The 27,325-nt window shown below is 46.2% G+C and overlaps 1 protein-coding gene across 2 annotated transcripts in view; it reads left to right on the top strand.

The window, feature by feature from the left end:
• LOC126262472 (alpha- and gamma-adaptin-binding protein p34-like) overlaps nucleotides 1-27,325 on the top strand; it is an 89,118-nt gene that overhangs the window by 20,542 nt on the left and 41,251 nt on the right. For both annotated transcript variants that reach the window (XM_049959132.1, XM_049959133.1), the window contains one exon: nucleotides 3,302-3,425. In XM_049959132.1, coding sequence (XP_049815089.1) covers nucleotides 3,302-3,425 — 124 coding nt within the window. The remainder of the gene's footprint in view (nucleotides 1-3,301; nucleotides 3,426-27,325) is intronic.

Here is a 27,325-nt window from a genome sequence, read left to right as displayed (position 1 = left end):
CCTCATTTTGTTTTTACCATTGACAATGCAACTGCACTTTTACATTTTTTAGTCTTTCCCCTGTTATCATTCTGACTTTTCTGAGATGTCAAATTATCTGAATGGACCACATTCGAAACAAGGGACTGATGACCTTGCTGTTATGTCCCTTCAACTCCAATCAACCAACCATCTACCCAATTTGTCCAGCTGGTCTCATACACCGGCTCATCACAGCACTGGTGTCGCATTGCTCTTGCTGACAGTTCCCTCATGGAGCCGCACTGATGCAGCTGAGTGGTGTCTTACGATAATGGCTTGGTTTAGCTGACATCCTCCCTTCTGTGAGATGCAGTAGAAATTTTTAGACATATGAACTTGCCTGCAAAATGGGCAGACAATACCAGATGATTTGGTGGGAACATCTGAAGGCAGATGAAAATGATTAATGCGTGTGCTGATGGTACAAATTTCCAGTCAACTTTGAGGGTGTTTAACGCTTCTGGTTGGGAGGATGCAAACTGCCTGGAGACATTTGTTTAGAAGGAGGTGCTATTGGCACAAAGCCACCCATGTGACACAAAGTCTCCTCTGTTTATAGTAACTGGAAAGGACATTCCTGGTTATACCAGGGGTAGGCAGAGAAACCAAGTGACTACCTGTCTTTGAAATGCCGCTGGTGACCTGTCAGGAAGCATTATTGACAATCATGAGATGTGATGCGTTTTCGGGCCATCTGCCAAAATTATAGTTCCGTGGCAACATAAAAGACCATTTTTACATCTAAAAGTTAGGAGCTTAACAGATCGTTATCCAATGCAGTCGGTCACACACAGACCAAACATTTAGACTCACAGAAGAGTGCTGCTCTCAACACCAGAGGTACACACATTTTTAATAACCATGTTGGTCAATGGTTGCAGAGCACTGCTTGGCAGCAATACACTCCATGGATTTCAAGCACATGAATAGGCTGATGTATACATTTATCTTCTGAAATTTCACTCCGAAAGAATCCCTTGAAATATAGAGAGCTTGCCCTTGCCTTTATCTATTAAAAAATAGTTGAAACATAGACCAAAATCAGAGACTGAAAAAGCAAAGGTCAAACAACAAGATGGATAAAGGGAAGTTGAGGTCGTTGGAAACTAGTTTTGTCTTCTGTGTTTTTTCTGCCTATATTATTTCCCATTTGTAGGAATTCATAATTCTGAAAGAGTATTTTATGAGAATAGATGTAAACAGCCAATGTCAAACTGCTCAGATTTTTGTTTTTGTTTAATAACACATTTTGCACGAGATATATACCTTGTCGAACACATGGATAGTTGCTGCTTAGAATAGAGTACTTTTTGGTTTAATATAACATGCAGCATAAAAATGACTATTTAATGGGGTTCATTGATTCAGAAGTAGAATTTACTTGAGACAACTGTAAACTTAGGAGGAGACTGAATGACGGCCACTACCTACTTTCAGGTAGCTACTTTCTATTTATGCTAATAAGTATATTTTAAAAAAAAACTGCCATTTATATCTTATGGAACTGTTAGTTCTTTCATCAGGAAGATTGGGAAGGAGGGCAGGTCACTCAGATCCCAAATTGAGAAGAACTTGCCCATAATGTAACAGGTTCATCTTGTTTATGTCATAGTTCATCTTGTTACTGTTAAATACTGTAAATAATGGGAAAAAATTACTTATGGTTAATAGGAGTGTGCTGCACATTTGATACTCTGCAGTTTGCAGAATTTTAAATCATCATCATATACTTTGGGCCTTTGTTCCACTTCAACGCGGGGGCGGCCTAGTTACTATGGATTTGGTGATGTTGGTGTCAGAGGGTGGCCAGATGCCCTTCCTGTCACCACCCGTACCCCCAGGATGGAATTATTGTACCCCAGCTGTCTGTGTCTAGTGTAAGCCATGAAACAGTGTGAACATTTTTCAAATGTCTGTGAGTTGCGTAACTGAGGTGGGATGTGTAGAACAGCCCGGTATTCACCTAGTGGGATGTGTAAAACAGCCTAAAAACCACATCCAGGCTGGCCGCCACACCGGCCCTCGTCGTTAATCCACTGGGCGGATTCGATCTGGGGCCGGTGCGCCTACCTGAGTTGAGGTGCATTAGCACTCTCGGCTAACCTGGTGGGTTAAGCAGAATTTTAAATACTTCATGTTAATAATAATTGGTTGACATGAACTGTGTGTTGATAGTAATTTTTCAACCTGACTAGTTTAGAAGAGAATAGAAGCTTTCGAAATGTGGTGCTACAGAAGAATGCTGAAGATAAGGTGGGTAGATCACATAACTAATGAGGAGGTATTGAATAGGATTGGGGAGAAGAGAAGTTTGTGGCACAACTTGACTAGAAGAAGGGATCGGTTGGTAGGACATGTTTTGAGGCATCAAGGGATCACAAATTTAGCATTGGAGGGCAGTGTGGAGGGTAAAAATCGTAGAGGGAGACCAAGAGATGAATACACTAAGCAGATTCGGAAGGATGTAGGTTGCAGTAGGTACTGGGAGATGAAGAAGCTTGCACAGGATAGAGTAGCATGGAGAGCTGCATCAAACCAGTCTCAGGACTGAAGACCACAACAACAACAACAACATAGTTTTAGGCACTCGTCCATTGTCAACAGTACCTTATGTGCAATGCTTTTTAGCGTGTGACAGAGATGATTTTATGTAATAATACAATTATATGATTTATATATGTAATCAGCATAGTGGTAGAAGTGAAGCTGTGAGGACGGGTTGTGAATCATGCTTGGGTAGCTCAGTTGGTAATAGCACTTGCTGCGAAAGATGAAGGTCCTGAGTTTGAGTCTTGGTCCGACACACAGTTTTAATCTACCAGGAAGTTTCAGCAAACACCTGAAACTAGTCCGGCAAGATAAATTGCCATCAATAAGCAGCTTACGTCAAACAGTTAATTAGTAATATGACATATTTACAATATTGTTAATATGTTTGTGTATTTCATATGATAACTTAAAATGATTTTACAGTGTTGTGCAGATTGAAGTTTATTTATCAGCAATACATTGAAATTTGGCAATGACAGTCTGGACAGTGGAGATCTGTATTTATAAGATTTTTATGGAAAATCATCACTTGCATTTATGGCTATAAGATTTTTGGGACAGTATTGTTGCATGCACAGTTTCACATATTTATATCGCCACGTAATTTTCATTTGTAACAACTAGAAATACATCATAATAACCACATTGTTCTGCAGCATATCTGGCTGTATTGCTAACTTAAGTAGAAATATGTTATCAATTCATAACATTCTATGTTAATTATTTTCAGAGTGATGGTCTTTCTGCTGTTGAAGGTTGGTTGTCATTCCTTAAGGAGTTTGAGCCTGAAGTTCAAATATTGCTATGTGATCGATGTGAGGAGGAACCCCCTGAAGGACTGGCCAGAGTCACAGGTACGGCGTGTTTTCCAGAGAAAACTGCGTATTGATGTGTGTAGCTGTTCTAGAGCTTGCTGTATCTAAAGAAACTTAAACTGGAAAATGAGATTGAAAAGCTATGTAATTGTGAAGAGAAAAGCAGTGAATAAGTCCCTTAAATAAGTATTGAAGTATGCTCTCCTGCTATACCCAGTGTGAATGCTATGTCAACTGGGAAATAATTTTTGGTATACTCACAAAAAATTATGACCTTAAGTACTTAACAATTTTATGTGCTGGCAGTGGTGTCACTATTACAGAACAGATAGAAATTTTGAGTTAAGGCTTACCATTCCAGCTTTAAATTTATTTCTCTATAAATTCTGCAGTGTCGGTCATTTTATCAGTCAGTATCAGCAAAATTATGAAGAGTTTCCACTTTCCCTGGAGCCCTTCATGATTATCACAAATGATATAAAACAAAGGTAGTTATTTGTACGAAGGGTATGTCACATAGCATTAAGACTAGTATGTGGGTCCGTAAAACTTACAATGTTGATGCTACTAAAAATATTTCTTTCTTCTGGTTGTTTCACTAGATACCATGAGCATAAGAACACTGAGGAACATACAGGGACATTAGTTGGTGCAAGTCATTGAAATTAAGGTATCCTTTTCATGGTTCCGCACCTCAGTCTGTATAAACAGAACCCTTATAGGGTCACTTTGCCTGCCTGCCTGCCTGTCTACCTTTCCATCGGACTTTTCAGAACCCCTTTATTGAAGAACCAGTAGATATATCAAGTTGAAATTTATGTCACGTATTAAGTGCTATGATCCCTTGGTGATGTAAAAAATTAAATGTTTTAAATCAATGCAATTGAAAGATATGGCCTCGAAAGATGTGGCCATTTATGGTCAATTTCTGATAATCACAAATGTACCCATCAAAACCTATGTGATACTTCCTGTTAATCTGGAATCATGAAATTTATCAAGAAGCTCATGTTTTTGCATCTGGCGACTGCCGCCTGCAGGCTCAGTGATCCAATACAGAACCTTGCATACACAGCCATTTCGAAGTGATTGTTATGCTGTGTTGTGTTGCAAATTAATACATATCTTGATGAGTGGCAAAGGGGTTCCTGACCAATCACAGACAGCGTCAGATGCTCTTTCCAGTCCTTGGAGAATGATATAGGGTAGTACTGTATGGAGTGAACACTGTGTCAACCAGAATCTGATTTTGGACATACTATCACACACCTTAAGTACTTTGCAATTTTATGTCCTGGCAGTGGTGCTGCTAGAACAGAACAGACAGAAATTTTGAGTCAAAGATTACCATCTCAGCTTTAAATTTATTTCACCATAAATTTTACAGTATCAGTCATTTTATCAGTCTGCATCAGTAAAATGACGAAGGGAGCTTGCCACTCTTTGGTGGGTTCATGCTTGGCTACCATGGGGCCCCAGCCATTGCAGCATTTTTTCCCTTCCATGCTGCATGTCTATCCTCTTGCTATTCTTTTTCCCCTCCCTTGGGGAACATATCTGGGGTGTTATAGCCCTGGTTCTACAGGTAGGGTTCGTAAGTACCCCCTGGTACTGGCCAGGCCCAGGGAGGGGTGATTGCCTGATCTGCAACCTTCCCAAATCACCGATTGGTTCCTCAGTCAGGTGTTCGGGAGGTGTGACCTGAGGTGTGAACAATCGCCTAAGGCGAGTGTGCCCCCTTGAGATGCTGGCAATCATGGAGGATTTTCTCGCAATGAGTCACTCATCTTCACAATCAATGTCTGCAAAACGTAAACATAAAGAGCCTAATGATTCAAAGAATCTTCCTGCTGCACCATGGTTCCTCGTGGTCTCATGTACTGAAGCCAGTCAGTCCTTCACCACGGAATATCCATGTGTTATTCAGAAAGGTGTTGATGCAATTGTCAGCCCTGTGAAATCCTGCTCTCATTTATGGAATGGCACTTTGCTTTTGGAGACCTTCTGATTCTCAGGCACAACTGTTTGCTGCCTCGCTTCTCCACGGCTACCCTGTTCGTGTCGAGGCCCATAGAACTTTTAATTCTTTCCTTGATGTAATTTACACCAGGCTGCTCGACGGTCTAACTGAGGCCGAAATCCAGTCTTACCTCTCTGATCAGGTTGTCAGTGCCGTCCATCATGTAATGAAGAAGGTAGTTTCTTCCTTACTGCCCACCTGCACTCTCTTTCTCACCTTTGATAGAGTGGTGCTTCTGTCCAAGATCAAAGCAGGCTATGAAATTATCACAGTTCGGCCGTACATTCTGAACCCGTTTCATCCGCACTAGAACGTCTTGTCGACACCCAGCCAAGTGTGTAACCTGTGATAGGTATCCGCACGAGGGCAATTGTCCGCCTCCTTGTCCCCGTTGTATCAACTGGAATGGCGGCCATGCCGCCTCCTCTCAGGATTGTCCTGTGTATCTTTGAGTGGGCTGTCCAAGAGATCTGGGTAAACGAAAAAGTGCCTTACCCAGACGCTCACAAGTTACTGGCTAGTCAAAAACCCTGCATTCTCCTGTCTGGCACCTATAGTTCTGTTCTTGTTACCCCGTGCTCCATGAAGGACATGGCCAAGCAGACATGTGATCTCCAATTCAGCTCTGAGGTTGTGAAATTGCCCAGTGTCAAGGTAGCTTCGCCATCCCCCCATCCGGCTGTGCAACAAGCCATCAAACCCTCGCCTCGAGGGGCGAAGTCACTGTTACACAACCGGTAGGTCAGAAAGGACAGAAGGTGTACTCCCATGAATACTTCAGCCAGACAACACCCGAGTCTTCCTCTAACTGGAAAGGCTCGAAGAAGTCCACCAAAGGCAAACAAACGGTCTTCTCCTTCGCTGACTCAAAGATCCTCTTCGACGGTGTTGCCACAGGATACCTTAGCCAGGCAGGCCTCCATGTGGCCGGTGCGCACCACCAACCATTTTTCAGCATTGGACTCCACAGACTGACCACACAAGCAAGCCGATGCTTCTGTGGACCGCATGGAGTAGGATCCTCCTACTTCTGAGCCTTACAGTAGTAACCCTTCACAGGCTGTCACTCGGCAGCCGCTATGGTGACACCTCTACATCTCTGCCTCATCATGACTCTCCTCCAATGGAATATTTGCAGCCTTCGGTCCCATAAAGAGGATTTACTGCTGTTTTTAGCATTGGAGCATCCCCTTGTACTCTGCCTTCAGGAAACGATATTGTGCTCCCCCTCCCCTCCCGATTGCTTTGAGCTTTCACATTTCTTACTGGTTCATTTTGGCATTCCCCCTGAGGTTGGCATTCCATCTCTTGGGGGTGTCGTGCTGCTCATATGGGATGACATTCATAGTCAGCCCATCTCGCTGATACTCATCTTCAAGCTGTTGCAGTTCGCCTTTTCCTTCCCCACCTTACTTTTTCCCACTGTACCATTTGTGTCCCTCCATCATTCATTGTCACCGGAGCAAACTCCCTTCAGCTTATTGAGCAGCTACTTCCCCTATTTTTGCTACTCGGTGACTTTAATGCCCATCATCCCCTTTGGGTTTCTCCCAGGACCTGTCACGGAGGTTCCCTCTTGGCTGACCTTCTTAACCAACTTAACCTCTTCTGCCTTAACAATGAAGCACCCACTTTCCTTTCCGACTCCTCGCACACTTATTCGCATTTGGACCTATCCTTCTGCACTGCCCAGCTTGCCCATCATCTTGAGTGGTCCTTTCTTTCTGACACCTACTCGAGCGACCATTTCCCATGTACTATCCGTTTGCTGACTCCTACCCCATCTTGGTGCACACCCAAATGGCAGCTTACTAAGGCTGACTGGCAGCTTTACTCCTTCCTGATGACCTTCGAAGAACAAGATTTCCCCAGTTGGGATGACCAGGTGGAATATTTCACAAACGTTATTCTTACTGCTGCGGAAAGTTCCATTCCTCACACTTCATTTTTACCACATCGTTTCCCAGTCCCTTGGTGGACTGAGGCATGCCACGACACGATTCGCGGACGGAGACTTTCTCACCACATTTTTAATGGTCATCCTACTATGGCAAACTGCATTCATTATAAACAGATGCATGCAAATTGTCATCAGGTTCTTCGGGATAGCAAAAGAGCTAGCTGGATTTCATTCACTAGTTCTTTTAACAGTTCCACTCCTTCCTCTGTTGTGTGGGCCAACCTCTGACAGCTCACTGGGACAGAGAGACAGAGATCCATTCCCCTATTTCCGGCCTGACAGTAGCAGACGATGTCATCGTGGACCCTTATTGCTATCTCTAACTTCCTCCATCAGAAACAAGCAGAGTAGTCTCAGGTGATACCCTTCTCTTCTCCGACTCGTGAGTGGTACAATGGCATTCTTTACTATGAGGGAGCTAGCTCATGCTCTCAGTTCATCCTGATCCTCCATCCGAGGGCCAGACACCATCCACATTCAGATGTTGCGGCACCTTCCTCTTGCGGGCAAGCACTTTCTGCTTAACATGTACAACCGCATCTGGGCAGAGGGCACATTTCCTGGACGTTGGTATGAAGCCACCGTCATACCCATACCTAAGCCCAGTAAGGACAAAAACCTCCCTTCTAGCTACTGTCCCATCTCTCTTACCAGCTGCGTTTGCAAGGTGATGGAATGTATGATTCATGCCCGTCTGGTATGATGGCTTGAGTCTTGCAATTTACTAACAAATGCACAGTGTGGATTTCGAGCATGGCATTCCTCAATTGACCATCTCGTTATTTTGTCCACCCACGTCATGAATGGCTTTTTTTACAGTGACCATGTTTTTCAATTTGGAAAAGGCCTACGACACCTGATGGAGAACTGGTATCCTGCATACTCATTACAGTGGGGCTTCCGTGGCCACGTGCCATGTTTCCTTTAGGAACTTTTAAAAGCCAGAGTTTTCAAGGTGCGTGTGGGTTCTGTCTTGTCAGACACCTTTATCCATGAAAACGGTGTGCCCCTGGTTTCCATCCTGAGCATCATCCTCTTTGCTATTGCGATTAACCCTATAATGGCCTATCTCCCGCCAGGCATCTCCAGCTCCCTTTTTGTTGACGATTTTGACATCTATTGAATTCTCCACTGACATGTCTCGCTGACCGGCGTCTTCAGTGATGTCTTGATCATCTTTACTCATGGAGCATCGACAGTGGCTTTCACTTTTAAACTGACAAAATCGTCTGTATGAATTTCTGGTGACGCAATTGGTTTCTCCCACCATCCTGAAATCTGGGGCTATTTCCTTTCCATTCGTTGAATTTGCGAAATTCCTGGGGCTTATGCTCGATAGGAAACTCCCTTCGTCCTCCCATGTGTCTTACCTGGCAGCCCTCTGTACGCCGTTCCTCAATGTCCTATGTGTCCTGAATAGTACTTCCTGGGATGCTGATCGAACCTCCCTCCTCCGTTTGTACCGGTCCCTTGTCCATTCAAAACTCGACTATGAGTGCTTTGTTTATGCATCTGCATGTCCATCCCTCTTACAACGTCTCAACACTATCCACCACCGTGGCATCCATTTGGCCACTAGTGCCTTTTATACAAGCCAGCTTGAGAGTCTGTATGCTGAAGGTGCTGAACTACTACTGTCCTACTGCCATGACTTTCTCCTCAGCAGGTATGCATGCCATTTGCCTGCCATGCGTGGCCACCCATCCAATGCCTCCTTTGTTGATGATGCCTTTGATCGCCTGTATGGGGCGCGTCCGTCTTCAGGTTACCTCCTGGAGTCCACTTTCGGCACTTGCTATGGCGGCTCTATTTCACACTACCTGCAACTTTCTCGGTGGGTTAAACTCTTCATAAAGTGGCCCATGTTAACGTTGGCTTTCATTTGCTTCCTAAGGGCTGTACTCCAGCCTCCCTCTATTGCCTTCAGTTTCATGACTTTTGCATGGAACTTTGCGATAGTACCTTTGTATACACTGATGGCTCTCGGACTGACAGTGGGGTCAGGTGTGCCTTTGTCATTGGCACCCATGCCTTTCGATATCGGCTTCCAGCACACTGCTCAGTATTTACAGCCAAGCTCTTCGCCCTGTATCAGGTCATGGAGTACATCCGGCAACACAGCCTTTTCAATTGTGTCCTCTGCTCAGACTCGCTCAGCACCCTTCAAAGTCTATATGCGCTGTACACTGCCCATCCCTTAGTGCAGTGGGTCCAGGAAAACTGTTACTTGCTTGCTCTTGGTGGAGCCACTGTGAAGTTTCTGTGGGTTCCTGGTCATGTTGGTCTGCCAGGAAACGAGGCTGCTGGCGCTGCTGTCAAGGCTGCCATCCTCGTACCTCAGCCTGCTAGTCCCTATTTCCTCCAATGATCTCTGTGTTGCTTGTCTGTCAGGAGGTGGTTTCTCTCTGGCATTGCCAATGGTCCTCCCTTCGCGGGGATAAGCTCCAGCTTATTTAGCCTCTCCTAGCGGCTTGGACGACCTCCTCTCGGCCCTCCCACCAGGAGGTCATTTTAACTAGGCCACATATTGGGCAGTGCCTTTTTAACCATCATCATTTGATAAGTGGCGCTACCCCATCAGTTTGTAACCATTGCACTCAAGTTTTAACTGTCCGCCACCTCCTGATGGAATGCTCATGTTTTAACCGTTTACGTTTCTGTTTGGGTTTGCCATCTGAGTTATCGGCTGTTTTAGCAAATGACGCGTGGGCTGTCGACCACATTTTACTTTTTATCCGCCAAAGCAATATGATGAAGGCCATTTAATTTTTAGTTTTGGACCTCCATTTCTGTATGGTGTCTTATTCAGCCCTTTCTCCTCGTGCCTTTTTTTAGCTGTCTTCTCTTATGTCAATTGGGACTGACATATAGTTGTTTTTTAACTCCTCTCTGTCTTCGTGTTCTATAGTTTTGACTTGGCCACGTATGACCCCAGTTGTTTTTTGCGCCCTAAAGCAAAACAAAGCCAACTTTCCCTGGAATGTTTAAAACATATTGAGAACAATATAAAACAAAAGCAGTTACTTGCACAGAGGGTACACCACTTAGTACTGAGAACAGTTTCCTGTCTATGGGACTCTGAAACGCACAGATTTTGTGCACATTGCTCTGTTGTACCAAAGTATTGCTTGAAAGGGAATCAGCATCCTTGTATTTATGTCTGTTTTTTCTATACTGTACTGTTGTGATGTCAAACTCTTGAAGCCTAGTGCCCATCTTGCCATTCAACCCAACAGATCCTCCAGGCTATTCTGCCAGCATGGAGAATGGTGATCCATCACGACAGTGAATGGTTTGCTAATAAATATGGCCGGAACGTGTTGATCACTCAAACATCTGCTAGGCATGCTTTCTCTTTGTAGAATAATTCTTCTTGCACTTGGAGAAAACTCTGGAAGCATCACTTTTTCAGCACCTTCCTGAATTTGTACTCTAATTGCACGTATCCCAAAACTGCTGGCGTCAGTGTGCAGTTCTGTCTGAGCAGTCTCGTCATAAAAAGCTGGAACTGTGCAATATGTTTGTACATCCTTAAGGACAAGGAAAGATCCTTCTTGCACATCATCCCAGGCAAATTTGGCATCTCCTTGCAGCAGCTCTTGCAAGGAATGTACCGTGGTACAGAAGTCCTTTAAGAATCACCGATGGTATGAGCACATTCCGTGAAAACTTCTCACATCATGGATGTGCCAAAAAGCTGGAAATCTGTGACTTTTCTAATTTTCTCTGGATTGGGATGGACTCCATCCCCATTCACTAGATGCCTCAAGTTTTTATTTTTTGGATGATGAAAAGACACTTCTTTGGATTGAGGAAGAGATCTGTGGTCTGAACACACATCAGCATAGTTGTCAGATGGCATACACGTTCTTCAGATGTCTTCAAAAATTGACCGTGTCATTCAGGTAGCAAAGACACATCATCAACTTACTCATAGAGGCTGTCAGGAGTTATACAAAGAGTGTCTTTTTCTGGTCAGCCTTGTAACCTCTGTTTGCCAGTAGCCGGTCTCCATGTCCTCAGTCGAGTAATACCTCTCTACTTTCAAGCAATCCAGGGTGTCAATGCACAACAATGGATAGACATCTTTTTATGTGATTTTGTTCAGTTGTTAGTAGGTGATGCAGAAATGCCATTGTCGTCTTTCACAAGGATCATCGGAGAGGATCAATGACACTCTGAAGGTTCAATGATGTCATCATGCAGCATCTTTCCATTTCCTCTCAGATAATCCGTCATCCAGTCGGCGGCACTGCATATGAGTGATGGCTAATTAGTGGGCGATTCCCAGAGTTTATATGGTGGTCTATCATGGGTTGCTTGGTCTGACTTTTCTCAACTATGGGTTTGAAAGCATCTGATGATTGATGCTGAGTAGCTAGCACTCACCAGAGTTACTCCCTTTGTGAGGCTAGATACAGGTGGCAGTTCAATAGCATTGTGTGTAATGGTAGCAGAGCACTATTATTTGTCAGTAACATTAAGCTGCCCTTCCTGGACTGGTTCACCTGTACATTTGCACATGCAGTGGGTAAACAAAAATGTGAAAACACCAGGCAAACAACACATTGGGCCTGCAATGCTTATTACTGTGTAGGAAAACTGTTGATGTTCAAAACAGTTCCTTTGAATCGATTAGTACAGGTCCTATATGGTTTTCAAGGAAATCTTATACAATTCTTCCTGCATAATTGTGCTAAGTTTGGGTAAAGATGATGAAGGTGGATAGCGATCGTGCATCCTTCTCCACAAAGAAGACCACAAAGGCTCAATAATATTGAGATCTGATGACTGTGGTGGCCAGAGGACATGTGACATTTCATCCTTTTGCTCACAAAAGCAGTCCTGGGCACTGTGAGCTGTGTGAACAGGGCCCTTGCCATCTTGGACCACAGCATCGTTATTGGGGAATAATCATTGTACCTTGGAATCAACCTGACCAGCAAAATGGTCACATAATCTTTGGCAGTAGTGCGACCTTGCAGAGTACTGAATTAGGCTGTCCAAATCATTACCAATCCCCCGCCATAGTTCACTCTTGGGTCATAAACTTGACCAGAAGTTGTGAGCATCATGCAACAAAACTCATCCAACTAAGTGACTTTCTTGCATCATTCCAGAGCCCATGTGTTATGGATTCAGCACCACTTTTCCCTGTTATGGGTGTTTGCATGACTGATGGATGGTTTTGGAGTTGCACTCACTCTGCAGTTCCTTGTTGATGGAGCTGCTTTTGTGTTATTTTGGTGCTAACAGGGTTCGCGTGTGTGACATTCAGTTCCACAGTGAACTTTGCAGCTATCGCCTTTTAATTTTTTGTCACAGTCCTCTTCAATGACCGTACCGATCACTCGGTACACACCTTTGTCCGCATTGTGATGTAGCAGATGATGATCATCTACATGGTTGCCCTTGAAATATCAAATACTTTGGCTACTTTGGTTATGAAAACACTCACCATATGAGAACCAGCAGTTTGTCCATGTTAGAAATCATTTAGTTCCAACATAAAGCACTCACAACTGCACAGAACACTGTTCTGACCATGGCTGACACTTGCAATGTATCAACATTGCACAGGTACTATTTGTGGTTAAAGACAACCAGGCAACCTGCTGGCTTGGCTAGCATCTGTATGTATGTTCAAGCATGCATTCCTCACTGTGTTTTCATGTATTTGCCCAACTGCTGTACATGTAGAGATGAGTCGTTGCTGTTCATGGCAGTCAGTGTTCCAGTGTTCTCCTTGACCACCCCCAATGCTTATGTTTATTGCTGGCATTTAGATTTATTTTATGAGCCTAAGTAGCTTTTTGCAGTTGACAGAAGCTTGACAGTTTAGCTATGGTTCTCAGTTGAGGACTGGAACTCATGTCATTGATGATGGTAGGATGTCTTCAGTGTCAAACAATCACACAGAGCAATCTTTGTTGAGTGTGCTTGTTGGAATAGCTCATCAATCTGGAGCTCTTATCTTTTAGAGTCTATGATTGCTTGTTATGCCTGCAAGAAATCCCATCCAAGAACAACATCATGACTACTTTCTATTAAAAAGTGATAGTGATCGTTATTCTTTCAATGCGTGTTCCTGTCGGCTGGACATATTTCCCATTTGCGACCTACAGCACAGTCAGTTTTGTCATGGAACATAGTCCTCTTTAGTTGGTGATGATAAGCATTTGACAGTACGGAAAAAGAAATCTCATTGACTAGCAACCAGATTGATTTACCATTGATGATGATGTCAGTAAAATTTCGTGTCATCTTGGTAACAGTGGTAACTTTACCTCTCACATCCCATTACATTTTCACCAGAGGCAGCCTCACCTCCATAGATGGACGCCTCGCTTAGTTTTTCTGTACAGGCTGTTAGAGGAGCTCTTGGTACCTCTGTACAGCGGCAATGAATGGCTATGGCATGCTGGGGAGCAACCTTGTCCAGGGTACGGTGATGAGCTTCGGCCCAAAGATAAACTATAATTGTCTTCAGTTAATAGGCTTGAATAGGTCTGTTGTGACAATGAGTACTCATTTTCTTTCTTTGCAGTAGCGCACATGTCCATAGCATCCACAGTGAAAATGGACTGGCATACTGTCCTCCGTTCTTCAAATGTCTGTTCTTTTGCGGGGCATTTTACTTGGTTGGTCGGATGCTGGGTTGTCATTTGATAGTGGTGCTTATGTCTGCATTGGCCGAGGCCGTTCTTTATGGTGTGTTCGACTGGTGTTGGATATTGATTCCATAGATAGATAAACTTTTCCTCTCATCACTATTACATTATGAAGCAGGGGGTCAGTGTTCATACCGCTATGTCACTTGTACTGTCTGACCATTCTGGCTGTCACAAAATGCTGTGTGTCTTATTTGAAAAAGTGGCATATGAGAGAAGGTAGGTCATGGTATTCCACAAATGTCATAGGGACCACATTCAGGAGTCAATCAAAACTCTGTTGTCTGAATATTCGCTGCTGCATTTCCTCAATCTGCTGTCAGAACTTAACGAATACTTCTGTTGTTGTGGCATCCTTTACCAGAAGAGCTTGGTACATATCTTCTGTGACTCCTTTCATCAAATGTGGCATTTTGTCAGTTTTCGACAAATGTGGCATTTTGTCGGCTTCTGCCACATTTGGAGCTGATGGAAGTGTTTTCTTGCCAGCGGCAGTGGACCAGGCAAGGCAGTTGTAATGCTGAGTTCAGCCCCCATGGACCTCAACTTGCATATCTCTATGCATCTACCAACATGGTTTTGGACTTTTTACTTCCCCATAGATTGACTCGCACAGCAAGTTTTCATTTCCTCTTGGGGGAGGGGGTTTGTACTCCAGCTTCTTGTTGAGCCACTGTTGGCCAGTACTGTACCTTTTGGCAACAGTGTTGTTTAGCGGCATTGTCAAGCCTGCACAGATACTAAAGTGGCAAGGAAGGATGTTCTTTTACATGTGATGCTTCTATTTCTTTCTTCCTATTTCATAGTGTTAATTGTGGGCCACCGTGGGCCCAACATTTCTGCAGTGGTGGGAGGAACAGTTGTGCCTACAGAAAGAGCAGCATCATGAGCAGATGGGGGCACTTCTAAAGCAGAATACAGAGTTACTTCACTTCCACGCCATGCAGGTTGCGGGCATGGGGCCTGGTGTGCAGTGTTCTTCTCTGCTCCCAATGCTGTTTGCTGGTTTCAATGAATTTATGGAAAAGCGGGAAAATTACATGCACCAGTTGTTGCTGCACTGCCAGGTAAGGCATATCGTTGATCCAGTTGATAAAGCTGCCTTGTTAGTGTCCAGCAGTATGGGGCTATATGAACTTGTCAAATTTTGAAGCCCTTCACTGAGCCTGAGAAATTTCCCTTTGGCAAACTTCACCAATTGCTTACACGGCATTTTGTACATCAAACCCATGCGTGGTTGCAGTTTAACCCGCACAACAAGTGTGTTGGAGACTCATATGTGGCCTGGATTGTTAGTTTGCAGGGTTCTTCATGCAAACGTCGTTTTCAGTGTTCAAAATGTGTTACTTCATATGCAGACTCGCTAATTCTGGACGTGATGGTCTGGTTAGCACCAGATCCTGAAGTTCAAATTAGGGTGTTGACTATGTCCTGTCCTTCTTAATGACATTGCCCAGATTGCGAAATTGTATGGGCTTAATGGCAGCGGCGGGAATGTCATTTCTGACAGTTGGGAGGTGGCACAATTAGGTGTGCATGGTGCCCTGTGGGGTTCACTGGTGGCCTTCCTTCCTGCCAAGTTGCCATGTATTGACACTGTTGGTAATTCTTGTGCAGTGGGTCTGCGGTGTTGCTTTGAGCTCAACGTGTTCGCATTGGTTGCTGTGTCATAGTTCATGCCCCAACATTCTTCAGGTCACTGGTGGTGTTCTCCTTCTGCTCGTTTCCAATTGTCTTTTAGACATGTTCGATGGAATTGCTCACACATGGAGGCCCTGTGTGGGGTATGCTGTAAGGTAGGTGATTCCCCTCTCCATTTGCGACCCCCCAGGGGGTCCACAACTCTTTTGTGGATACGGGCGTGGCGAGCACGGGGCCCCGAGCCATTGCAGCCTTCTTTCTCTCCCGGGCTGCATTTCCTTTCCCTTCCCCTCCTTTCCCCTCCATGCTCCTTTCCCCTCGCCCTCTCCTCTCCCTCTATTGGTGTCCTTGCTTATGTTGGCCCCCCGCTATCCTCTTGGTTCTGTTGGTTTTACACTCCGGCTTTGTTGCGTAATCATCTCCTCCTTTTGGCATTCCTTGGTCCCCCTCTGGGGTTTGACCTCCATTACAAAATTTCTCCTCCATAGTGTGAGCCATTTGGGGAAGAGCAACTTACCTAGTGTCTCCGACGTGCGCCCTCCTAGTACATTCCACCTTTTCTTTCACGTCGTTGTCTGATGCTAGGGTGCATAGCCAGCACGGTAGCCAGCCCGTGTGGTGGGGTCGCTATGTACCCTTTTGGTTGAGCCCCCTGAACACACAGGGATCACACTTCTGATACCTGAGCTGTGACCTCCTCATGCATGCCTTGGAGTGGTTGCTCGTCATCCTGGAGCATCGGAACTCCCGGCAATGGCCGCCGTGCCAGACGGCCCTTGCTGGGGCTGGGTGGCGCCCGTGAGGAGAGCCCCTGATCGGAGTGGGTGGTATCAGGGCGGACGCTATGCAGATGAAATGCATACGGGTCCAAAACATTGGCTGTTCTTCTGCGGCCGTCTCTCTGCGTGGTACTGATTCCTCAAGTGCTGCTTCTCTTGCCCCTTCGGCCTTCCCTTCCATGGCTACCCCCTGGGAAGAGGGTCAGGCCCGTCGTCTAGGGGCAAAACCTTTCCCCCGTTATCTAGTTTGCACCAGGACTGATGGAGATACTTTGACCAGTGTCAAACCTTTATTCTTTGTGGAACACATTGAAGACAAGTTTGGCGAAGTGGACTCCCTGAGCAAGATGCGGTTGGGTTCGTTGCTGATAAAAACTGCTTCAGCTGCCCAATCTGCGGCCCTTTGTGCCTGTACCCACCTTGGCACAATTCCTGTGTCCATTACCCCTCACCAGTCTCTAAATATGGTACAAGGTGTGATTTTTCACAGGGACCTCATCCTTCAAACTGATGAGGAACTTCGGGACAATCTCGGACGGCGGGGTGTTCACTTTGTTCGGCGTGTTCAGAAGGGTCCTAAAGATAATCGTATTGATACTGGTGCCTTTATCCTGGCCTTTGAAGGGGATACCCTCCCTGAGAAAGTTAAGATTATGGTCTATCGCTGTGATGTGAAGCCGTACATCCCACCTCCTATGAGGTGTTTTAAGTGCTTGCGTTTTGGCCACATGTCTTCTCGCTGTTCCCAGGACCCGCTCTGTGGTGACTGTGGACGTCCACTCCATGAGGGGAGTCATTGTGTTCCGCCTCCTGTATGTGTAAATTGTCATGGTAGTCATTCTCCACGTTCACCAGATTGCCCAGTATATAAGAAAGAAAAAAAGATACAGGAGTATAAGTCCCTCGATCATTTAACCTACACAGAGGCCCATAAGAAATATGCACGACTGCACCCTGTGTCCATGACATCTAGTTACGCCTTGGTTACATCTTCACCCCTTCCTCCCCCTTCCTTACCCCCATCCCGGACCCCTCTCCTCCCTCCCTCCCCTGCGGCTCCCACACCTTCTCCTATGGGCGCTGCTCCCCCTCCCCAGCCGGAGAAGTGTCCCACTCCTTCGGCATCTGCCGGTCAAGGGCGCCTCTCCCGAGATGCCCCTTCCCGGCACCTTCCAGGTCAAAGGTCTGCTGCCGCGCGGCGACCGCGAGAGCCGCGGTCTGTCGGCCCCCAGGTCGCCCGGTCTCTTTCTGTTCCTGATCTTGCTGCAGCTGGCTCCTTTATGCCACACAGCCCTCCTCGATCTCAGCCTGAAAAGAAGAAGAAACATAAGTCCCGGGACAAAGAGCCTCTGCTGTCACCGGAGGTCCCTTCCCCGACTTCACAACCGGATTCTGACCTGTCGTTCATGGATGTCGCCCCCTCCTTGTCGGTGACGGGTGGGGACGCGGCGGCATGACTGGATTTAGCGTGTTCAGCCCTCATTTAAACCATCGTTCTGTGGTTCTCCAATGGAATTGTAATGGATACTATCGTCGCCTTCCGGAATTGAAATCCCTTCTTTCGTCCTACTCTGCAGCTTGTGTGGTTCTCCAGGAATCTCATTTTACTGAAGCTCACTCACTGACCCTCCGTGGGTTCCGTGTTTTCTGTCGAAATCGGGTCGGACCCTTGCGGGCTTCTGGTGGCGTTTGTACGTTGGTCCGTACAGACATTGCTAGCACGTGGATTCCTCTCCAAACTACATTGGAAGCGGTTGCTGTTAGGTTCCACTTCGACTCTGCAGTCACAGTTTGCAATCTTTATCTCCCTCCTGACAGGACTCTTACACCTGCTGCCTTAACCACCCTTCTTCAGCACCTTCCTCCTCCCTTCCTCCTCCTTGGGGATTTTAATGCTCGTCATCCTTTGTGGGCCAGTGCCTTTCCATCTAGACGAGGTCTTCTTATAGACCAATTTATTGCAGACCACGACCTGTGCCTTCTTAATGATGGCTCCCCTACTCATTTCAGTGCCGGTCATGGTACCTTTTCTGCCATTGATCTTTCTCTTTCTTCTCCCTCTCTCCTCCCTTCATTACACTGGTCGCCACACGACGACCTTTGTGATAGTGACCACTTCCCGTTGATTATCACGCTCCCTTCCCGCTCCCCGATGGACAGGTTACCTCGTTGGTCTTTCCACCGCGCCGATTGGCCTCTATACACTGCACAGGTCGAGTTTTCTCCCTCTTTGTCGGGTTGTATTGATGACGTCCTACGTGACATGTCTGACGCGATTGTTCGCGCTGCTAGCCTTGCTGTCCCGCGCTCATCTGGACCATTTCGTCGCCGGCAAGTCCCGTGGTGGAGTACGGCCATTGCCATTGCCATCCGTGATCGCCGTCGAGCTTTGCAACACTTTAAGAGGCACCCATCCGTAGCCAGTCTTACTACCTTTAAACGCCTCCGTGCTAAAGCCCGTTATTTAATCAAACAGAGTAAGCGGATATGTTGGGAACGATTCGTTTCTTCACTTGGTTCTACTGTCCCTCTGTCACGGGTATGGGCTACACTTCGTTCTCTCCAAGGTTGCCATCGGCAGTCCACCCTCCCAGGCCTTCACCTCCCAGATGGCATTTGTACGGACCCATTAGTTCTTGCAGAACGTCTTGCGACCCATTTTGCAGTGGCGTCAGCGTCAGCCTCCTATCCAGCTGCTTTCCTTCATCAAAAACAGCTGGCTGAAGCTTCCACCTTATGTTTCACCCCTTGTGAGTCAGAATCTTACAACGAACCTTTTAATGAATGGGAATTTCTTTCTGCTCTATCTTCTTCTCATAATACGGCCCCTGGCCCAGATTCCATTCATAATCAACTGCTTCAACATCTCAGTGCTCCACAACGGCAAGATCTTCTTCGGGTGTTTAACCGTATCTGGCTCCAGGGTGACTTCCCTTCTCAGTGGAGGTATAGCATTGTGGTTCCTGTCCTTAAGCCTGGTAAGAACCCCTTATCTGTTGACAGCTATCGGCCAGTTAGTTTGACCAATGTTGTTTGTAAGTTACTTGAACGGATGGTAGCCTGTCGGCTCAATTGGGTCCTCGAATCTCGGGATCTATTGTCGCCTTACCAGTGTGGCTTTCGAGAGGGACGGTCTTCAATCGATCATTTACTTCGCTTGGAATCCGCAGTTCGGCAGGCTTTTTCCCAGCGCCGCCATTTGGTTGCAGTGTTTTTTGACCTTCGCAAGGCCTATGACACGGCCTGGCGCCATCACATCTTACTTACCCTTCATCAGTGGGGTCTTCGTGGCCCACTCCTGATTTTTATCCGCCAGTTCCTGATCCATCGGTCATTCAGAGTTCGAGTTGGTACTGCTTTTAGTTCTCCACAGACCCAGGAGAGGGGCATCCCACAGGGTTCTGTCTTGAGTGTCCTTCTTTTCCTCATTGCTATCGATGGACTTGTGGCCTCTGTCGGTCCCTTGGTCGCCCGTGCCCTGTATGTGGATGATTTCTGCATTTGGGTTAGTTCCTCCTCGATGGCATCTGCAGAACGGCAGCTCCAGGTGGCTATACGGCATGCCTCTGCATGGACCCTCTCATACGGGTTTCAATTCTCTCCTTTAAAATCGCGGGTGGTCCAGTTCTGTCGCCGTACTACGATCCACCCTGATCCAGAGCTCTATCTCGCTGCACAACAATTGCCTGTGGTTCCACAGTTTCGTTTCCTGGGTCTTCTTTTCGACAACAAGCTCACTTGGCTGCCCCATATCAGACTCCTGAAGGTAGGATGTTTCCGTAAACTCAATGTCCTTTGCTTCCTTGCCCACTCCTCTTGGGGTGCGGACCGTTCCCTCCTCCTCCGTCTTTATCGTGCTCTAGTTCTGTCTCGCTTGGACTATGGTTGTCAAGTTTATGGTTCAGCTGCTCCTTCCACACTGCACGTGCTGGATCCAGTCCACCATCGTGGTATCCGTTTGGCCACCGGTGCCTTCCCTACTAGCCCTGTTGATAGTCTCCTGGTTGAAGCTGGGATCCCCCCCCCCCCCCCCCCCCCTTTCTGTTCGGTGGTCCCAGCTTCTGGTGTCTTATGCCCTCACTATCCGTTCTTCTCCCACTCATCCTTCCTATTCTATCCTGTTTCCAGACCATGGACGTCGCCCACCCGACTCCCGCCCTCGGGCGGGTTTACCGGTTGGGCTGCGCCTTGCGTCCCTTTGCTGTGATTTTCAGCTTCCTTCTTTGTCCTGTCTTCCTCGCTCCCTCCCCTCCACCCCTCCTTGGTTAGTTCCTCGGCCTCGAATTCGGATGGATCTCCGCCGAGGTCCGAAAGATTCCATCCCCCCGGTGGTGTTCCATTCCTTTTTCTGCCAAATTTTATGGGAGTTTCGGGATGCTGTTGTTTTTTACACTGATGGCTCTAAATCTGCTGATCATGTTGGGTATGCCTTCACGTCCTCTGTTGGAACGGAAAGTCATCTGCTGCCACCTACATGTGGGGTGTTTACTGCGGAATTGATGGCAATTTCCCAGGCCCTTACCTTTATTAAACAATCCCAACACAACCGCGTTTTGTTATGTACGGACTCGATGAGTGGCCTTCTTGCTATTGACTGGTGTTTTTCGCGCCATCCCTTGGTCTCTGCCATCCATGACCATCTCGCTGATATTCACCGTGCTGCTTGTTCCGTTGACTTCCTATGGGTCCCTGGCCATGTGGGTATCCCGGGTAATGAGCTTGCTGATCGTTTGGCTGGGGGAGCAGTTACTTACCCCCCGTTTTCTGTAACCCCTCCTGCAGCGGATTTACGGCTTCACATCAAATCCCACTTCGCACAGTCATGGGCCAATTCTTGGGAGGCTACTCCACTGTCTAATAAACTTCGTGCAATTAAGGTGACACCAGGCCCATGGCGTTCTTCCTTTCGCCTGTCCCGAAAGGACTCGACCACCCTGTGTCGTCTTCGCATTGGCCATACCAGGCTGACCCATGGTTTTCTTTTGCATGATGAGCCACCCCCGCTATGTGGTTGTGGAGCCTTCCAGTCAGTAGCCCACATTTTGGTTGAATGCCCCCTTCTTTTGGCTCTGCGTGCTAAGTACAGACTCCCCCACACTTTACCTTTGATGTTGGCTGACGATTCCCAGATGGTCTCTCTGATTCTCGGTTTCCTTCGGGAGAGTGGTTTTTATTCTCAGTTTTAAGGTTTTTAATCTCTCTCTGGTGTTGGGGCAGGGCGGTGAGTGTTTGGGTGTCTCCCACTGTAGGCAGTGTTCAGAGATTCCCGATTCACCTCCCTGACCGGAATCCTCTTTTCTTCCCCTTTTCCTATGTTTTTGCCCTTTTTTTTAAGGCTTGGTTAGTCTTTCTATTCCCATACGTACTTTCTACATTATAGCAGTTGTACCTTTTAAGTTACAGGTGGTCTTGCCTATGCTGCTTCAGCATAGTGTTGGGTTCGTTCTCTTGCCCCGTTCCCTCATTTTGTTTTTTTACCAATGACAACGTGACTTCCCTTTTACGTTTTTCCCTTTTTCCGTTTTATTGTTCTGACTTTTCTGAGATGTCCCATTAGCAGAATGGAGTATATTTGAAACAAGGGACTGATGACCTTGCTGTTTGGTCCCTTAAACCTCGAACAACCAACCAACCAATCCATTTGCGACAAGGTAAAGGCTGAGATGCAGTGTTGGTAGGATTAGGGTGTCGTTTCTTGTATTTTGTTGATACAGTGGGTCATCCTGTTCGTAGTGTTTCAGAGCCCAACTGCATGATGCATCTTTGTGTCGAATTTGAAAAGATGGTCAATGAGCAATATGTCATGGATTTGTATATGAAACTGCAGCTGGTGGAGTTGTTGAGGGGCCGGTATTTTGCATACATCGACTTGCACGATGCATACATGCAGTTGCCGTTGGATTAAACTTCTTGGACTTCCTTTAGCCCTCAACACACCCTTTGGGCTTTACCAGCTTGATCACATGACTTTTGGAATCTCACCTGTGTCAGGAATTTATCAACCATATTTGGACCAGTTGATTCTAGACGTTTCTGTCACACAAAGTACCTTTATGACATTTGCAACCTGGAAAATTGGAGTTTCTTTCTCCTCAAAGGTTCATTTTTTGGGACATGTGCTCAGCAAAGCTGGCCTTGTCCCTATGGACAGATGTGTCAAAGTCAACTGTCAGTGCTCAGGAAAGTGAAGGGCAAGATTTCATATCATGCTAAGTTCATTCCCCAGACAGCATACACCCGCCATCCTCTTAATGAGTTTTACCAAAAGGACATTAAGTTCCTCTGGTCTGCAGACTGTCACCTGGCTTTTCAATTCCTCAAGCAGTTACACCATGTAGACCTTTAACCGTGACTGGTGAACATCTCAATATGGTGTTGGGTATGGTTCTATCCCATCAGCGCCCGGATGGCACTGAACAGCCCTTCGTTTATGCTTTAAAGACACTTTTTGCGGCTTAGTTTAATTATTCACAGTTGGGGAAAGGAGGCACTGGCTACAGTCCTTCATCATAATAAACTACAAGCTAGTGGTTTCCCTATTTGGCACTTGTTGCTTCCATTATGATGTCTGCTGAGGGGATACTAAATACATCCTCACTGAAAAGGCCTGACAAAACACCATCACAGGAAGAGCCAGGCGTTCATGGACTCCTTCATTTGAGTCTTAAACGCATGCACAAAGCACTTGGACACGTACAACACAAAAGCGTACAGGCCGACCTCATCTGTTCACTGACAGAGACCGCCGACAGTTGAAGAGGGTTGTAATGTGTAATAGGCAGACATCTATCCAGACCATCACACAGGAATTCCAAACTGCATCAGGATCCACTACAAGTACTATGACAGTTAGGCTGCAGGTGAGAAAACTTGCCACTGATGGCAGAGATGGGCCCGTTTCTCAGTAATTCTTGCTTTGACATTCATTACTGCTCCACCATGCTGGATGCAAATGCTGATGCTCCATTGCATCTACCAGTGGGGCCCAGTCCAGAGTTCGATCAGCAGGAGGCTCTCATGTTCGTATTAGATGATACCTTGCTGCAAACCCTGTCAGATTTTTCATTGACATTGTGAGAGGTCACAACTACCACAGCTGCCGACCCACTTTTCCAGTAAATCATTTCGGCTGTCCATATGGTTTGGTCAGAACACGTCTCTTCAGGTGTGGATCAGTAACGGTGTGACATATGTTTTTTATCCTATGCAGTTAACTCAAGATTGTCCAAGGGCTCTTCATGCTGGTCACAGAGGAACAATGTTGTCAAGTGGTCATCCCCCAGCATTGTGTCCTCACATAATCCAGTTGCTGGACATGTTGCAGTGGGGTATGACTTGTACGAAGGCATTAACATGATGTCGCGTCTACTGGCTGGCAATCTGTCGCAACATTGAACATCTGGCGCAGGCTTTCGGGGCATTTGTATAGAACCAGGGTGCATTGCTGTGCCAGTTTTTTCCTTGGCTGGTCTCAGAACACCCTTGGGGACAGAGTGCACGTCGATTTCACACATTACTTTTAGGACAACATGTGGTTGTTGGTGGTCGATGCTGTGTCAGATTTCCTGTATGTGGCGAAGATGTCCTCCACATTGTTGACTGCCACTGTACACACTTCGTCAGTCGTTCCCCTGGACCCTCATGGCCAATAACAGTTGGCAATTTGTGTTGTGAAAGTTTGAAAACTCTTACATTTGCAATGGTATCCAGCATCTACACTATGTAATCAAAAGTATCCGGGCACCCCCAGAAACAAACATTTTCATATTAGGTGCATTGTGCTGCTGCCTACTGCCAGGTATTCCATATCAGTGACCTCAGCAGTCATTAGATGTCAAGAGAGAGCAGAATGGGGCACTCCGCGGAACTCATGGACAAATGTGGTCAGGTAATTGGGTGTCACTTGCGTCATACATCTGTACGCAAGATTTCCACACTCTTACACAAAAGCGTACAGGCCGACCTCATCTGTTCACTGACAGAGACCGCCGACAGTTGAAAAGGGTTGTAATGTGTAATAGGCAGACATCTATCCAGACCATCACACAGGAATTCCAAACTGCATCAGGATCCACTACAAGTACTATGACAGTTAGGCTGCAGGTGAGAAAACTTGGATTTCTGGATTTCATGGTCGAGAGGCTGCTCATAAGGCACACATCACACCGGTAAATGCCAAATGACACCTTGCTTATTGTAAGGAGCATATACATTGGATGATTGAATAGTGAAAAAACATGTGGAATGACCAATCATGCTACAGAATGTGGTGATGCCATAGCAGGGTGTGGGTATGGTGAATGTTTGGTGAACATCATCTGCCAGCCTGTGTAGTGCCAACAGTAAAATTCGGAGGCGGTGATGTTATGGTGTGGTGGTGTTTTTCATGGAGGGGGCTTGCACCACTTGTTTTGTGTGGAACTATCACAGAACAGGCCTACATTGATGATTTAAGCATCTTCTTGCTTGCCACTGTTGAAGAGCAATTCGGGGATCGCGATTGCATCTTTCAACACTATCGAGCACCTGTTCATAATGCACTGCCTGTGGTGGAGTGGTTACATGACAATAACATCCCTGTAATGGACTGGCCTGCACAGAGTCCTGACCTGAATCCTATAGAACACCTTTGGAATTTTTTGGAATGCCGACTTCATGCCAGGCCCCACTGACCAACATCGAAACCTCTCCTCAGTACAGCAGTCCGTGAAGAATGGGCTGTCATTCCCCAAGAAACCTTCCAGCGCCTGATTGACCATATGCCTGCGAGAGCGGAACTGTCATCAAGACTAAGGGTTGGCCAACACCATATTGAATTCCAGCATTACCGATGGAGGGCGTCATGAACTTATAAGTCATTTTCAGCCAGGTGTCCGGATACTTTTGATCACACAGTGTAACTACTACGCCGTTTGAGTCACTGTCCAAATGGAGGTGGAGTGCTTTGTGCATGCGTTTAAGACTCAAATGAAGTAGTCCATGAACGCCTGGCTCTTCCTGTGATGGTGTTTTGTCGGGCCTTTTCAGTGAGGATGTATTTAGTATCCCCTCCAGCAGACATCATAATGGAAGCAGGTGAGCTGATGTAGTTAGTGGCGGAATAGTGTGACGTGGGGGACGCACGTGACATGTCATCTGGACAGACACACTGAGGGAAGTGTTTACCTGCTGACAACAGTAAGTCATGTGGGCAGTTCTAATACTTCAACCACTGCAGACTTTCAACACACTGACAAAAGTATTTACCTGCCGGTAGCAGTAAGTCAGGTGGGGCTGTTCAACCACTGCAGACTTTGCCTTGTACCTCATGCTGTATACCATTGTTGCAAGCTTGATTGTCAGCAATCCATGCCTGCTGTATGTTTTGTTTATACCCGTGCTTGTCTGTATACGATTTTGGCTTTCTGCTTCCTCTGGATTGACTTGCATGGCAAGTTTTCATTTCCTCTTGTGGGGTTATGTTCCCCGACTTGTTATTGAGCCGCTGGCAGCCTGTTCTGTACCTTGTGCCAACAGTGGTGTTTAGCAGCATTGTCATGCCTGTGCAGATACTAAAATAATATATTTCAAGAACCTTCCAGAAATCATAATGCTAAATAACAAATAATTGCTAGTGGATGGGTTTGAACTGTTGACCTGCAACACATCAGGCTGCACTGCTAACCCCAGCACCACACTGCAAGCACCAGAGCTGGTTGCATGTTAATAATTTGTTATGCAGTTATGGCTGACTCATTTGTGATGATAACAAAGACGTTCACTTCTGTGGATGGAGAGATTGTGTTGAGATGTTTTAACTGAAGGTTACTGTCAATTCAGCACAAACATACACAATAGCAGAAAAATTATTTCGTACTGTGGTTCTATACCCACCTCAGTGGCCGAGGTTGCTAATGCATGCATGTGTGGTAGCACTCCACCTGGGGGGTAAGGCAGTTCGAATCCTGGTGATGGAAAAACTTTTGCTGCCAGTATTTCGCCAAGGTGGTCACAAGACTTTGCACCAATGTCATGGTTTAAATATCAAACCTCTCTGCAGTGTCTCATGAAGTGAGGGCATGTGACACTGTTGATGATGATCCGTCCATCAGATGGGGACTTTAAGCTTGGCAGCCCACTTTGTGCTATTAGCGAGGAGCAGGCTAAGTGCTTGCACTGGGTTTCACTCTCTCCGTTCTCTCGCCATTGTCGTCGTCATCATCATCATACAGCACAAACATTACGCTGCATCACACAAACGCACACACACAATTCATATATGCATACAGGGTGTTACAAAAAGGTACGGCGAAACTTTCAGAAACATTCTTCACACATAAAGAAAGAAAATGTGTTATGCGGACACGTGTCTGGAAACGCTTACTTTCCATGTTAGAGCTCATTTTATTACTTCTCTTCAAATCACATTAATCATGGAATGGAAACACACAGCAACAGAACGTACCAGCGTGACTTCAAACACTTTGTTACAGGAAATGTTCAAAATGTCCTCCGTTAGCGAGGATACATGCATCCACCCTCCGTCGCATGGGATCCCTGATGCGCTGATGCAGCCCTGGAGAATGACATATTGTATCACAGCCGACCACAATACGAGCACGAAGAGTCTCTACATTTGCTACTGGGGTTGCGTAGACAAGAGCTTTCAAATGCCCCCATAAATGAAAGTCAAGAGGGTTGAGGTCAGGAGAGCGTGGAGGCCATGGAATTGGTCCGCCTCTACCAATCCATCGGTCACCGAATCTGTTGTTGAGAAGCGTACGAACACTTCGACTGAAATTTGCAGGAGCTCTATCGTGCATGAACCACATGTTGTGTCGTACTTGTAAAGGCACATGTTCTAGCAGCACAGGTAGAGTATCCCGTAT

This window comes from Schistocerca nitens, chromosome 6, assembly GCF_023898315.1.
Source record: "Schistocerca nitens isolate TAMUIC-IGC-003100 chromosome 6, iqSchNite1.1, whole genome shotgun sequence".
Classification (NCBI taxonomy): Eukaryota; Metazoa; Arthropoda; class Insecta; order Orthoptera; family Acrididae; genus Schistocerca; species Schistocerca nitens.
Note: the sequence above shows the minus strand (reverse complement) of the source record. Positions and strands in the feature narration are given on the sequence as shown.